Below are 15657 nucleotides of genomic sequence, written 5' to 3'. Positions count from 1 at the left end.
ATTCATCGGTGAGCAAGTGATGTAACGCTAAACTTCTGTTCCGATGAAGAAAAAAACCCATCTACTGTACATATCAGTTGACCTGAAGGTGTATATATTTCCAACAAATTTTAATTTTTGGGTAAACTATTCCTTTAATAATGTTGTTTTCCTGCTGTTTTAACCATAAGCAGTTTTAATGTTGTAACATTCCTGTCTGCATTTAATGTTCATTAACGATACACTTTATTCTTGGGTGTTCTCCTCAATCTTCTGGCCTTCAGCCATCTCATATTGTTGAGTGTAAAACCTCAGAGCAGGATGGAGGGATAATTAGCCTCAATTTGTATTAAAATCTAGTGCCAGCGTCAGGGATGCCACATTAGTTCCGGTTTCAGCAAAATTGTAATATCCATTCAACTGGTCCAGGGGCCGTTCACTGTCTTCTACATTTACATAAATTCTCCAAGTTTGAGTGAAGGAGTAAAAAGAATGTTGAAATCCATTCCCAGAGCTGCAATGATGCAGTTCTTAACAGGTTTTACTCTTCTGAATCCCACCCAACACTAAATAAAGAATGTCCTCCTGGAGGTTTTTTTTTTTTTTTTTTTTAAATACCTTGGCTCTTTCTCCTCCCGCTGGCAACAAAAGAGGCAGAAATTTTATGAGCCAGAGACAGCAAAAGGACACTGAGTGCTCACAGTTACATCCATTCTAAAGCAGTCAGAGGCTGGCTGCAGGTCAAATGAGTGTCAGCTATATCCACATGCTTTAGAATTAATTATTTTCTGTGTAAGCTGTGACATCTGAAGCACCAAGCTCTAGAAAATGGCATTTTTACATAATTTATAAGCATATGAATTTCATTTTCACTTAAAAAATGTAAATAAATTCTTTTTACAATATTTCAGCATAAATGTGCATGTATTTTCTGTTAAAATAAATACTAATATATATACTAATAATACATAAATTATTGAATACTTTAAAAAAATACTTTAAATTAGATTAGCATGTTTTATTTATTTATTTATTTTTAATTACAGAAACAGGATTATACACATAAAATAGCAACATTGCAGTCTTCAGTGTTACATGATCCTTCAGAAATCATTGTAATATGATTTGGAGCTCAAGAAACATTTCATATTATTATTGATGTTGAAAACAATTGTGTTGTTGATTTACTTTTGTGCAAACCTTAATACATTATTTCAGGATTTTCTGATCAATATAAAAGTTTAAAGGACAGCTTCTATTAAAAAAAAAATCTTAATGACCCCAAACTTTTGAATTGTAGTATAATATATTTGTATTATATAATATCCCCACTCTGTTGTGAAATTACATATAAATTTAAATCTTTATCATTATCATCTTTAAAATTACTATGTCAGATTTGAGAACTGAATGCAATCCCCAAACGAATCAACTGATTTCGGCTGCATTGTGGACACGTGTTCAGAAATGCAGCGCCCTCGTCTGGTTGCTACAGACTTCCAAAACAAATGTACAGCCCTGTAATGAGGAATGAGGAACAAGAGTCATCAATCTACTACCTATTTCCATGTAAAAATCTAGACAGGGCCGGATTTATGCATTGGCATTCTAGACAGGTGTCTAGGCTTGCACGTCCTGCAAGGACCAATTACTTATATTAACATTTAATCTGTGCGCAGGCTCTGTCTGCCCAAAAACTGACCGAATTTACATGCCCTGCTATAAATTTTGACCAGTTAATCAAACAGACGTACAGAAACTTCTCTGCGCTGACCAGGCATGTAACTTTTTCGATAAAAAAGATTAGCAACTGTAAAGCTACATGACATTTCTCAGCATGGCTGCATAAGCACTGCTGGTCAGACCAGATGAGTACCTACAGGCCCGGGAGGGAAGGGACAATTGGCCCCGCCAGGTGGAGGCAATACTAGGACACAACTGCATCGCTACCAACCGCTCCACCAGGGGATCGCTGTAAACCCCCCGTGGCTCTGTCGTCGAGGGTGGTGAGGGAGGGGGGACTACCAGGCCAGTTCCTGGCAGTAAAAGGTGCCATCCATAACCTGGTGAGCTTCTCATGCACATCTGAGGGATGCTGAGAACCAGCACCGGCCACCCCAAAAAACTAGTCATCCAACCTTGAGGGATGTGGAGGTCTCCACTCGAGCCCTACCCTCACGGCAGCCAGTGAAAGCAAAGCCGTCTTCTTTGGATCCGAGTCAGGCCTTGTTACCATCCCAGAGCTCAGACAAATCTTCCTCTCCAAAGAGCTCCAGCTTGTCCTCCGATGCAGCAATCGACATCCGATGGTCGGGAGGAGCCCCAAAGGATACTGCTGATACACTCCTTGTAGAGGGCCCAACATATTCCTGAGGGAGCTCAACTGGTTGCGGAGTGCTGGAACATACATGAAAATCCCTCACCTTCCAGCAAAAGTTGCTGTTTTGGAACCAAAATAGGTGGCCTACGTGAATTGTGTAGATTTGGATGTGAGAAAAAAATTTGGGGGGAGGAGGGGTATTCATATTCAATGAACTGCGAACAGGTGCACGTGCCAGAATGGAATGTGAGATTAAGTGAACTGCGAACTGCGATTCAGTGAATTGCGAACAGGTGCGCTTGCCAGAAGAGAGCGCGAGTGCATGGAAATATTAACGTGAAGGGCCTTGCATCACCAGTGCAGACCACCATCAGAAGCTGAAAGCACGTCTGGCCTCGGCGATTTACCTGACTGAATTTGGTGAGTGATGGTTTCAATAATTTATATTTTATGGTATATCTAAGTTAAGTTACTCAGGAGTTCTGTTGACAGACTTAGCTAATGTTAGCTACAGCTTGATGAATTGAGTCATTGTACACAGAAGGAGAGAACGCAACATTAGCCAGCTAGCTAAAGCTACGGGGACTGACAAGGCAGAAGGTAAAGTGGTTCACCGTTCTATCAATAAGCAGACCTGCCAACCTGTACGCAATTTGTGTAGCGGATACGCATTTTGACTTCAAAGTACGCTGGTACGATTTGTCACTCTAAACTACGCAAAAACCTGGTGATGCCTCTGTCCATGCGCAGTCCTCAAATCAAGCAACAGCAAAAGAAGAAGAGTTCGACCAATCATAGCGCTAGGTTCTTCCCCCAAATAGCAAGTGGGGATGATTGACAGATGCGTAAAGCCTATCATTAAAAAGAGACTGAATATTGACACCAATAAAGATTCCCACTTGATCCCCCTTCCATTCCCGCCTTTTGACTGATGAACAGTAGGCTACAGTAATCGTAATAATATTTAGTAATAATTTTTGACTCATGGCTGAAGTTGCGTTCCTCCAGCTCTCCCCAGGTTGGCAAAAAAAAAAAAAAAAAAACATCTCAAAATGCACCAGATTGATAATTTAAAATATGGAATATTTAAATTCATGCCCCAGACCCCCCTAGAGGGGTAATATCCTTCTCACCTTTTTCAACCCTGACCCGTTTTCATGCCTGGCTGGAAGAGTGACAGTCCCTAGGAGGTTGGTTCCGATTAATAATAATAATTATTATTAATCCACGAACGCCACCTAAGCATGCTTAATGCTCATGCATGTGAGGCAGGGACCGTGACCACTTCACGCTGAATCACACATGTGCATTATCATCAACTCATCGGTTTTCGAATCGGACGCGTCCGACAGAAACGGTTCTTGGTTCAGTGTACTGGTGATCCGAAAACCGATACAAACGGTTCTTGACTCGAGAACAAGAAACACTCTGGCAGTGGGTGTGTACGTTCGTTATCTGGCTCTGCTGCACAAATTTTCCACCGGCCTTTATTTAAGACCGGCCTTTATTTTTCCATGTTGACCATGCCCCCGGCCACGAGGCCCGGCGTTTATTTGACTACCAGTTTTTATTTGAGGAATTACGGTATGCTATTTATTATAATATATTTTTAGGTATAGGGATATGCTAAAGGAAAAACTTCAGTAGTTCTGCTGTCTATTTTAAATCGGGCAAGTAAGCAGCTGCCAAGCAAACATTTAGAATACCCTAGAGAGCAACACCCTAGCATCAAGGCAGCATGTGCGGTACAAGACAGCAACATTTACTGTATGTTTTCATCAGAAAAGTAAAAATCTAGTTTTGTAGTACTGTAGGTGTGCAGTATATATTGTCTTCGATAATTACTTCTTTTTTGTAAAGTTTTAACAGAGTGCATGCTGAAATTATTAAGTTTTCAAAAACACCTTGAGGGTGAATGTTTTCACTGCATTATATAGCCTATTATAATTCAGTTCTACCTATATGACTGCATTCAAAATACTGAAAAACCCCATTCAATATATGAGGCCAAAAATGCATCTGTATTAGTTTTTGTCTTATTTATGGCATATATCATATCGTTTTGCAACATCACACTAGTGCTGTTTTTAGATTTCTTTTTTCTTTTCATTTTTCATTATCGCACCTTATTTTGTACACATTAATGCTTTTTGTATTGAATTTAAAAACAGTTTTCTCTCGCTTGCTTGTCAAACAGTGCTCTCCATTTCTCCATCCACAGCCAGCAACAGATGCTGAAATGACAACTGTTCACCAGCTCAACAAAGAGAACTAAAAACCGACAGACTACAGCTCAACTCGAGCGGGAATGTGAAACGAAGCAAAGAGGGAATGTAAAATCCTAGACCCATGTTACATTTCCTGTAGAGTTTCTGCTTATATTCTTTGTAGATCCTCATTTTAACAGCCTCATCTGTGCTGCTACAACTGAAGGCTACCGTTTAAGGCGTACTAAGTGCTGACAAGGACAAAAACCAAGAAAATGAGGAGCAAGAAAGACAGGAAATGGCCCTAATCGTCCTGACGGCTCAGAAGATGAGTTGAACAGACACCGAGAAACAATGGCCTTCACTCTGGCGTGTCCAGGTCAAGATGTAATTAGCCTCAGAGTACAGCCTAAAAGGATTGTTTTTGTCTAAAACTAGATGCAGGGCTTTTCTTGTGTCAGCTTTTCTCACAGACAGCATGTAAAGGTTAATTGCTAAGCCACTATTTAGGCTGAGAATGAGATTAAATGTTTCTGAGATGCAAATTATTAAACAACTGCCAGCATTGTTTTATAATTGTGATAATTCTATTTAAAGAAACAAAAATGACATTATGTGTTTTAGTGAGTGAATGTTAGACCATCAGGAAACTGACTGACACACACACACACACACACACACACACACACAAGCAAAAATGCAAATTGAAGGGACTTTCAAGATTTCGCTTTCAGTTCAATAAAGTGAAAAATGGGCAGACAGCCAGCATCAAATGATATGCCTCTGCACACGGGACCAAGGCCAGAAGGGCAAAAGGATCTGCTATTATTCTTTGGGGGCCACAAGAAAAAGGAAATTTCCTGCAGGGACAATACAGAGCAGAACAGCTTAGATTATGGATACATTAAATAAAGGAAATCTGTATAATCCCAGTTGTAAATCAATGAGCAGCCACAACCAAATAAAACTGTTGTGGGTTGCAAAATAAGGCCTGTCAATGTGATCTATCTCAAAACTTTCTGATTGACACAAGTTGACTGCAATGATAATGGTTCACCATAGTAATAAATGAGTATTTCCCATTTTGATATTTTTAGGTCAAACCGTTCTTGTCTGTGACTCATATAATGGAGGCCTATTGTCACCACCTCAAAGAGCATGCACAGAGGAGTCCAAATTAAACAATTCCCCATCATAAGTACACACTGATGACCTAAGACACGAAACGAGCGGTTTGTGTAAGAAAACGAACAGTTTTTATATTGTTTTTTCCTATTGTACACAACCACATCCAACTGATCTGAGGGCACGAGTGCTTTCTGATGTGACATGCGCGCGTCTTAGTTCATCAGTGTGTACTTATGATGGGGAATTGTTTAATTTGGACTCCTCTGTGCATGCTCTTGGAGGTGGTGACCATAGACCTCCATTATATGAGTCACAAACAAGAACGGTTTGACCTAAAAATATCAAAATGGGAAATACTGCGGAAACAAAGAAACCTACATCTTGGATGTCCTTGAGGTAAGCTAAAACATATCAAAATTTAATTTGAGAGTGAACTATCCCTTTAACTTCATATAACGAAACATGAGTCCGTATTGTAAAAACGTGATCACCGTGATGTCTCACGGGTATTGTATTATCGTCTTACGAAATAAACATATAGTCATTTATTTTCAGTAAAATCAAAATAAATTTACATGGTATCCTGCTATAGATATGTCATTACTTTATATTAACATATATAAATAGACTTATATAGGCTATATATTAGTCATAATTATTATCATATGTGTGTGTGTGTGTGTGCACACACACATCATCATCATTATCATCATCATCATCAACATAGAAATCTTTTACACATTTCCTACAATATAATTAGTGTCATAACCATTTTTATTTGGATAAAGGTATTAACTTGCAGTCTATATGCTGAGAATTAAAATGTAAGTTTTACCCAAGGATTACCCAAAGAAAACAGCTCATTACTGAATTGCTGCAGTCATGGGGGTTTGTCTCATTATGATAAATGTATTACATATAATGCATCACAACTTATATATTGAAAGCACACACTGAAGCAATACATGTACAGTTATCTACTTTGGATACAAATCTGGTGGGTTGAAAGAATGGCGTTTCATCTTTACTAGACAACAGACTGTTACTCACTGATGAATATTGTATTTCACATAATGAAATGGTCATAATAGCATTGTCCATACAGAGAAAGTAAGCGCTCAGTAATACGTATACTTTGCTGGAAATTAGGGCATTTAACATAGAAAAGAAATAATTCTAGAGAGTCCCATTGGTACACAATGCAACATTACAATATGGCATATATCTGTAAAACAAAAATACCTGACAGAGAAAATACTGTGCATGGCACGTCAAGTAACATAGAAAGAAAACTGTTTATACAAAACTAGAAAAGGTTATCACTTTAAAATAAAATGTTAATAGAAAAGCTTAATATCATATAAGCAGCTCTGTGTAAATATGAGGAAAATGCATTATATTGCAAAGTTAATGGCATGGGACAACCAAAAAAAGCTAAAACAATTGGTCCTCAAGTTAAACGCTGTTTAGTGTTTTAGTGAATACATTTTGTTGTGAAAAAAAAAAAAAACCTCAACACAAAATAACTAAATCATGTTCATCACAAATATTCCCATGCACAAGGTATCTAAAACCTCAGTTGTAGTTCTGTTAATTTTGTTAAAAGAAAAGAAAAAGAAAAGAAATAAAAGAAAAAAGAAATTGAGGGAAAAGCTCTGTAGCAGCATGTAAAATACTGAAAGTCTACAAAAGAGGAGATTCACAGTTCCTTTGTAATGAAACAGGTGCAAACGTGAAGTTCCAACTGTTTAAAAGTCATTAAAATGCACAACACAGCTCCAGAACAGAGAAAGGCCAACCGAATCAGAATCACACTGTATCACACCGTTAAACTACTCCATCTTCTCCTTAATATGATGCATTGGAACACAAAGACCATTTTTTGTGCAAGAACTCACCGAAACATCTATGAATACATCTCATTCACACAAAAAGCACACACACACACACACTGTTCTCTTGGCTTTAAGTGCCAAAAGCTTTAAACATCGCTACGGTTACTAAAATACCAAAGCTGGATTAAATTAACTACAAAGCATCCTGGTATATATCGGTTCTGATAACAGATCAAATGTGTAAATGGACAGAATATTTCCAAATTGGAATCGGAGTAATCCTTGGAAAAGAAACTAGTGGAATGAATTTTAGACAGTGCATTATAAGCTCATTGTTTCTTTTTTTTGCGTACAAGGTGCAAAGATATTAAAGAACTTTGTCTAGAACTTGGCAACTACGTAAAAACCTCTTTCTAGAGCGGATGATCTCATGAAACCGGTCAAGAACAAGCCATACACTGAAAGAAAGAAAGTCGAAGTTGAAAGAAGTCTCTTATGCTCACCTAGGCTGCATGTATTTAAAAAAAAAAAAAAAAAAAAAAAAAAAATTTAATAATATTTTGAAATATTTTAACTCCAGTCTTCAGTGTCACATGATCTTTCACAAACAGATTATAGGTGCTGGTTTGTTGATAAAGAAATATTTCTAATTGTTATTAATGTTGAAAACAATTGTGCTGCTTAATACTTTTGTGGATTTTTCTTTGTTCATAAGAAAACCATTTATTTGAAACAGAAATCATCTGTAACATAATTGTTACTGTAAATTTTGATTAATTCAAAGTATCCTTTCTGAATAAAAGTATTCATCTCTTAAAAAAAAAAAAAAAAAAAACTTTTGAATGGCAGTGAATTTTACCTTAAAATTAGGAGGGGGGGGGGGGGTGTTGAAAGGAAAATTTAGCTTATTTTATGAACAATATTAGTGTAATGCAATAAATCTAATTCATACATATAATGCAAAAAAAAAAAAAATAGATTCCCCAGTGCGATGTGATATATGACGATGTAAACGGCAGAGGCACATTGGGTTTTTGCTGACTTCTCAACATGACATTTCGACTCCCATGCAAGCAGTAAGGGGAGTTTATATTCTTACAAGCTGACTACCTGATAAATGAGGATCTAAAATGGCTGTTTTACTTCACATCTTTCTGTCAAAGTTTATATAAGGGAGCTGGCCATCTCTTTACATTACTGACTTATTCATAAAAAAAAAACAAAAAAACATGCATGCATAAGCAACCTCAAACAATCTCGCAAGCAATCATCAAGAAGTGCATTTTGTGCGAATAATAAATGTGCACACCAACAGATGAATTTTGTGGCGATGGGTCTTAAAGAAGTAGTTCACCCTAAAATTAAAATTCTGTCATCATTTACTCACCCTCATTTAATTCCAAACGCATAAGCATTAATGCTTCAGAAGATTTGGGATATAAAATGCAAGTCACGTGGACTGCTTTGGTCACTGGAAACCTGCGGTTGGAAAAGAGCTTTGTGAACATTCTTCAAAACATCTTCTTTTGTGTTCCACAGAAAAAAAGTCAGTAATATGAGTTCTGAACAACATGAGGGTGAATAAATGACGAAAGAATGCTTATTTTTGGATAAAGTTGTCCTTCAAGTGGGTAAGACTGCTGATGAAAACCGGAATCCCCGGTATTTTTTTTTTTTTTTTTTTTTTTTTGTAGATCCAACAAATACATTGGCTCTCAAGACAGCAGGGAAATCCCAATAGTTGCATTGTACAGAAGTATAGAAAATCCCTTTATCTGACCTATCAGCAAGAATTGTTGTGTACCAAGGCATTTTCCTTGCCAAAAGCATCACCTCTAAAAGCAGCATCATCTTGATATCATGTTTTTCCCAAATATTTTAAAATACCCAGGGATTTAAGAAGGGTAAAAGATGTAGATTTCAACAACAGTTGAAAAGAGTAACCACTGCAAATACATAGTGGTTACCAACAATACAACAGCTTTGTATGCAATCCATGTTGCCCCCTCAGCCAGACAGAGTGGCCAAGTCTACTAGTTTATGCTGCAGCAACTCAAGTAACTGATGTTTTTCCCTTCTCCAGGCATGGGAGTGGAGTCGTTGTTGTCCAATGTGTTTTGCTTGGCCTCGCGGATCAGTTCACAGGCCAGATCCAGAAAGAGCTTCTCCACGTTGTCCGATTCTTTGGCAGAGGTCTCCAGATAAAGCATGCTCTGCGCCTCCGCAAACTCCTCTGCTCGCTGCCGATGGACTTCTCGATTATCGGCCAGGTCTATCTTATTCCCTGCAAACAATAACAGCAGTAAAGGGGCTCAAACGCTCTGGTTACAAGGACATCAAATATGTGTTGACAGCTAGAAGGTCTAATGTAACCCAGTTAGTTTGTTCAGTGACAAACGGCTCCAAAAACATATTAAACTAACGTTGATGGACAATTTCCTGCATTGGTTTACAGAGTGCATTGTGACCGACCGACCAACCTGACAGTCACATCGATCAATAGATCTAGAAACAGTGGGGAGAATATTTATTTGATACCCTACTCTTTTTGTAAGTTTGCCCACTTTTTTTACGTATAGAAACATTATATAAAGGTTCAAAATTGATTTGCATTTCAGTGAGTGAAATAAGTATTTGATTCCCAAGCAAAACATGACTTAGTACTAGGTGCAGAAAAATTTGTTGGCAAGCACAGATGTAAGATGTTTTTTGTAGGTGGTCACCGGGTTCGAACACATCTCAGGAGGGATTTTGATCCACTCCTTTTTACAGATCGTCTCTAATAACTTAAGGTTTCTTGGCTGTCGATTGGAAACTCAAAGTTTCAGCTCCCTTCACAGATTTTCTATAGGATTGAGGTCTGAAGACTAGCTTGGCCACTCCATGATTTCGGGTCATTGTCATGCTGGAAGACCCATCCATGACCCATCTTCTCTGTTCTGGCTGAGCGAAGGAGGTTCTCATCCAAGATTTTACAGTACATGGCCCCGTCCATTTGCCCCTAAATGCAGTAAAGTCGTCCTGTACCCTTAGCAGAAAAACATCCCTGAAGCATAATGTTTTCACCTCCGTGCTTGACTGTAGGGATGGTGTTCTTGGGGTCATATTCACAATTTCTCTCCCTACAAACACGGCGAGTTTAGTTCATGCCAAAGAGCTCAATTTTGGTCTCATCTGACCACAGCACTTTCTCCCAAGCATTCTCTGAATCATTTAGATGTTTTCAGTCCATTGCGGTGTAGTGTGTTGCCAATAGTTTGCTTTGTGACTGTGATCCCAACTGCCTTAAGATCATTAACAAGCTCATCCCATGTACTTCGGGGCTGATCCCTCAACTTTCTCATGATCATCCTTACACAATGAGGCGAGATCTTGCACCGAGCTCCAGACCAAGGTTCATTGATGGTTGTTTTGTATTTCTTCCATTTCCGAATAATAACACCAACAGTTGTCTCCTCACCAAGCTTTTTGCTGATGGTCTTGTAGCCCATTCAAGCCTTGTGCAGATCTACAATCTTGTCCCTGACATCCTTTGCCAGTTCTTTGGTCTTGCCCATGGTGGTGGAAGTGGACAGGTGTCTTATACACCTAATGAGCTGACATTAGGAGTAACTTCTTAAAGTGACAGTGACAGGACTAATCTGTGTTCCACATGGGCACATAACCAATCTGTGAGAGCCAGAATTCTTGCTGATAGATAAATGATAAGCTATATATTAAGTAGTTTGTAACTGCATCAATAAACATGTAGCTTACTGTACTCGTGTTCCTATACTGAACAACTCTTACTAAAATTAGCCTGTGGCCTATTGTGTAGTAGAGTTAATCTGACAATCTTAAAGGGATACTCCACCCCAAAATGAAAATGTTGTCATCAATCACTTAGTTCCAAATCTGTAAAAGCTTCGTTCATCTTCGGAACACAATTTTGGATATTTAAGATGAAAACTGTGAGGCTTGTGACTGTCCCATTAACTGCCAAGTAAATTACACTGTCAAGGTCCAGAAAAGTATGAAAAACATCATCAGAATAGTCCATCTGTGGTTCAACCGTAGTGCAATTTTGGAGAATATCCGCTGGACGCCAGCAGCTTACGCTCTTCTGTTCAAATCAAAGTGTAAGTACTTCTAGGAAATATATATCTTTGTGTCACGGGTGACACAGAATAGCGTACGCAGTTTGCGTCCATCAGATATTCACCAGAATGCTGCTACGGTGAGGCGGAGAGACGCAGAGGAGACAATTTTTTTAATAAAGTCATTATTTTTCTTTTCTTTGTGTACAAAAATTATTCAAAAATGTCATCCAAAATATCTTGAATTGTGTTCTGAAGACGAATGAAGCTTCTACAGGGTTTGGAACGACATGGGAGTAAGTGATTAATGACAAAATGTTCATTTTTCAGGTGGAGTAACCCTTTAAGGTAACATGACCTTCTCCAATAAAGGACAATGTGTCTAACACATACAATTGATTTTGAAATTGGTATCATCACTCTAGCTAAAAAACGAACAGCTAAAAGTCAAATAATTTATTTTAATATTAGAAAATGGTTCAATAAAAACTTGGATACTTACCTACTAAGATTGTCACTACTTGGTTGTTGGCATACTGTTCGATCTCCCTCAGCCACTCAGGAAGGCACCGGAAGGAATCTTCACAGGTGATGTCGTAGGTGAGAATGAGGGCATTGGCACTGCGGTAGTAACTCTGGGTAATTGAGCGGAACCGCTCCTGCCCGGCCGTGTCCCAGATCTGGAGCTGTGGGAATGATCGGATCAAATAATCAGTGAAGTCACTTAGCACTTTAATGGTTAGAGCGTTGGACTCCCAATCGAAGGGTTGTGAGATCTAGTCTCGGGCCGGACGGAATTGTGGGTGGGGGGAGTGCATGAACAGCTCTCTCTCCACCTTCAATACCATGACTTAGGTGCCCTTGAGCAAGGCATCGAACCCCCAACTGCTCCCCGGGCGCCGCAGCATAAATGGCTGCCCACTGCTCCGGGTGTGTGCTCACAGTGTGTGTGTGTGTTCACTGCTCTGTGTGTGTGCATTTCGGATGGGTTAAATGCAGAGCACAAATTCTGAGTATGGGTAACCATACTTGGCTGAATGTCACTTTCACTTCACTTCACTTCTAGCAGAACCCAAAACAAACTACAGCTTTCAGTCTATTTTATTAGCAGGAAGTGCACTGAAATGCGGAAAAAGGCCCAGAGGTGCAAACACAAACACAAGGGCTAAATCAGTCAGTGTTCAAGTAGTCTAAATTGATGCTTGCTACATTCCAAGGACAAGATTAATCACATTTATACTGTTAAAAAAAGATATAAAACAAGTATTGTCTTGAATATAAGTAGCATTATTTTTATCATCTGAACTATGCTGAGTCTTATATTCGTTATGTAAGTTTATTTGTATAGCGTACTGTCTACACTGGTAGTGCTGGCGGTTTCAGTTTCACTATAAATAAATTATTTTAGGTTTGACACTTATAATAAATGTTGTTTAGAATGAATGTCATAGCTTGTTTTATACATACCTGTTCCATTCTTGTTCTGAATACTGTCAAATTTAAAGGATTTGTTGTGGAACGAGCAGAACTAAAACACAGGTTGTTTTATTTGCCAATATTCCAAATAATTTCTGAAAGTAATGATTTAATGCTATTTTAATGTAATTATAATGTGACAAATGCAATTATGACCCAGCATGTGGCTTCCATATATGTATAGTTTTTTTTTTAAATGACAAAAAATAACTTCATAGAAAATTTACACTGAAAACTAAAAAAAATAATCATTAAATGAATTAAAACTACAAGTAAAAATAGAAAGTACTTATAGTCACTATTTATTTATTTAATTATTTATGCACGCATGCATATGCAATAACTACTATATTCCAATTAAATTTCCACACAGTTACCTCAAAATGAAACAAAAACTAAAGTGGCTTACCTACCTTCACTTTCACTCCTTTTATTTCCACAGTTTTAATCATGAAATCAACTCCAATGGTGGCACCTTGTCCAGGAGGGAACAGCCCCTAGGAAATGCAAGATAAAGAATAGTTTTAATCCAACGACAATTATAAAATTAGTATTATCAGTGAAAACATAGACACATGGCAAACCTCTAGTGTTTGGTGCATTATTACAGGTAATGTAATGAGATATTCCACATACCTGAGTGAAGCGTCGGACGAGGCAGGTTTTGCCCACTCCTGCATTTCCTATCAGCACAATTTTGAATAAGTAATCATAATCTTCCATCCTCACGCTCAGCTAAGGGAACATAAATGAAGAGAGAGAGAGAGAGACAGGCGGATAATATGTGGGTGTTAAGAACTGAATGCAAACTACACATGACTGAGCAACATCCCTCTGATAAAACACTGTTTGAAGTAAAAGAGCCCTTACAGAACAAACATTTCAGTGACACCAGTGATGTATTACTGAGAACAGACGAGGGAATAAACTACGCCTGATGTCTCTAGGGACCATTTTTTTCTGCCCATTCTTTAATTTATTAGATCAACAGTGCATCTGCCTCTGTATTTCACTACACACATTAACAGTGTTTGTTTCTGAAGTGTTGCTATAGGAGAAGCTGCTATGCATGTGCTCAAACGCTGCTGTTGCCAAGGCCTATGGCAGGATGCTGAGAGAACTGCAATAAAAACACAGGGAATAAATAACAACTCTCAGAGGTCTGTCAACACACATGCATACACGCAAACAAACTTTCAACAGCTAATTAAGAATTATGGTGGATGCAGGCATACAAAATGTAAAAGAAATGAGAAACTGACATTTGAAAGTTGAGCACAAACAGACCTTTTAAAATAAATTTTTGATTCAATAAACAGTTTGACTGAATTAGCTGCATGAATAAAAATTCCAACATTACACATCCATGTCATCACCACTGCAGAAATTATTTTCTCACAGTTGTTTTGTAAATAATATTTTAAATAAAAAAGAAATAATAATATATTAATTTAATTATCTGTTATTATTGTTGTTATTCACCGCTGCAAATATATTTTATATCACGTTAATTTTGTATGCAATTAATTTTTTTAAAATAATTTTTTTTTTTTTTTTTTTTATTAACAGTACAGACAATTATTAGTTGAGGTTGTGCTCAGAGTCACATTTATATTTGATCATTTTGCACAATTATTTATGCATTTATATATTGGCAATTAATTTGGATTGTTTAATAAACTTTTTATGCTGGTTAAACCTCACATTAACACATATTGCAACAACATGAGCAGAACTTTTTTTACCTCTCATAGAGTGAATAATAAACCTTCCAAACTGTATTCCATTTTCATCCAGAAATCAATATGTTGAAAACAGATGAAATATAACTTCACTGTTCCTTATATATTAAATATAAGGATTGTGATATGTGCTATGAGGGAAAAATAAGGATATTAAATAGAACAGAAAAAAAAAAAGATCCCTACTGGGTATAACGTTAATGAAAACATATCTGATGTGCAATATCTCAAAGCAGAACACTGAAATCTGATATGCCATATCTCTGAGCAGAACAAAATGTAGAAAAAACACAGATGTGGCCTAATTCTTTTCCTTTACATTTAGACCATTTATAAATAGTTAAAACTGCACATTTTAATTTATTATTGAATAAAACCAGCTGGCACAATGTTTTCCATTAGCTAGCAGGATGCTCTTCACATTAAAGGTCATATTAAATCATCTTTACACTTACCAAACGCAGGGGATTCTCCCCACTGTTTCTATTATTCCGAATGCATTCACTCTTTTCTTCAGGCTTTTAATCTAAGCGATAATAGCAATCAAATCAACAGCAACCTCGGAAGATTTTCGGATCCAGTGTTGCACAATGATCGCAGCAGAGTTTCCTCTTTTTTTTTTTCTTTTTTTTTTTTTTTTTTTTTTTTTGCGAATGACGTCATGCTGCTTCCCCAGCGAAAGCCGAGTCCAGGAAATATAGCTGCGGCATTCTGGGATTTGTAGTCCCAGACCAGTGTAAATGGCAAAACGCAACGTTTTTATGTATATAGCATTTAAATATACAATAAATCCGTGAAGATACATTCACATACTTTTAAACATATTTTATTTTATTATTACAGTACATAAAATACATTACAATATAATATACAAATAATTCATCATCAATATAA

At 37.4% G+C, this 15657-nt stretch overlaps 1 protein-coding gene across 1 annotated transcript; it reads right to left on the bottom strand.

The window, feature by feature from the left end:
- Positions 1-6390: 6390 nt before the first annotated feature.
- On the bottom strand, positions 6391-15391 carry LOC113098267 (ras-related protein Rab-30-like). Its single transcript, XM_026263284.1, has 5 exons — positions 15219-15391; positions 13658-13756; positions 13435-13518; positions 12048-12231; positions 6391-9753 (listed from the first exon to the last, which is right to left on the bottom strand). Exons 2-5 carry the CDS (start codon positions 13742-13744, stop codon positions 9503-9505), a joined length of 606 nt encoding a protein of 201 aa, XP_026119069.1. The 5' UTR covers positions 13745-13756; positions 15219-15391; the 3' UTR covers positions 6391-9502.
- Between the last annotated feature and the right edge of the window lie 266 nt (positions 15392-15657).

Source organism: Carassius auratus, unplaced genomic scaffold, assembly GCF_003368295.1.
Source record: "Carassius auratus strain Wakin unplaced genomic scaffold, ASM336829v1 scaf_tig00216461, whole genome shotgun sequence".
Lineage (NCBI taxonomy): Eukaryota > Metazoa > Chordata > Actinopteri > Cypriniformes > Cyprinidae > Carassius > Carassius auratus.
Note: the sequence above shows the minus strand (reverse complement) of the source record. Positions and strands in the feature narration are given on the sequence as shown.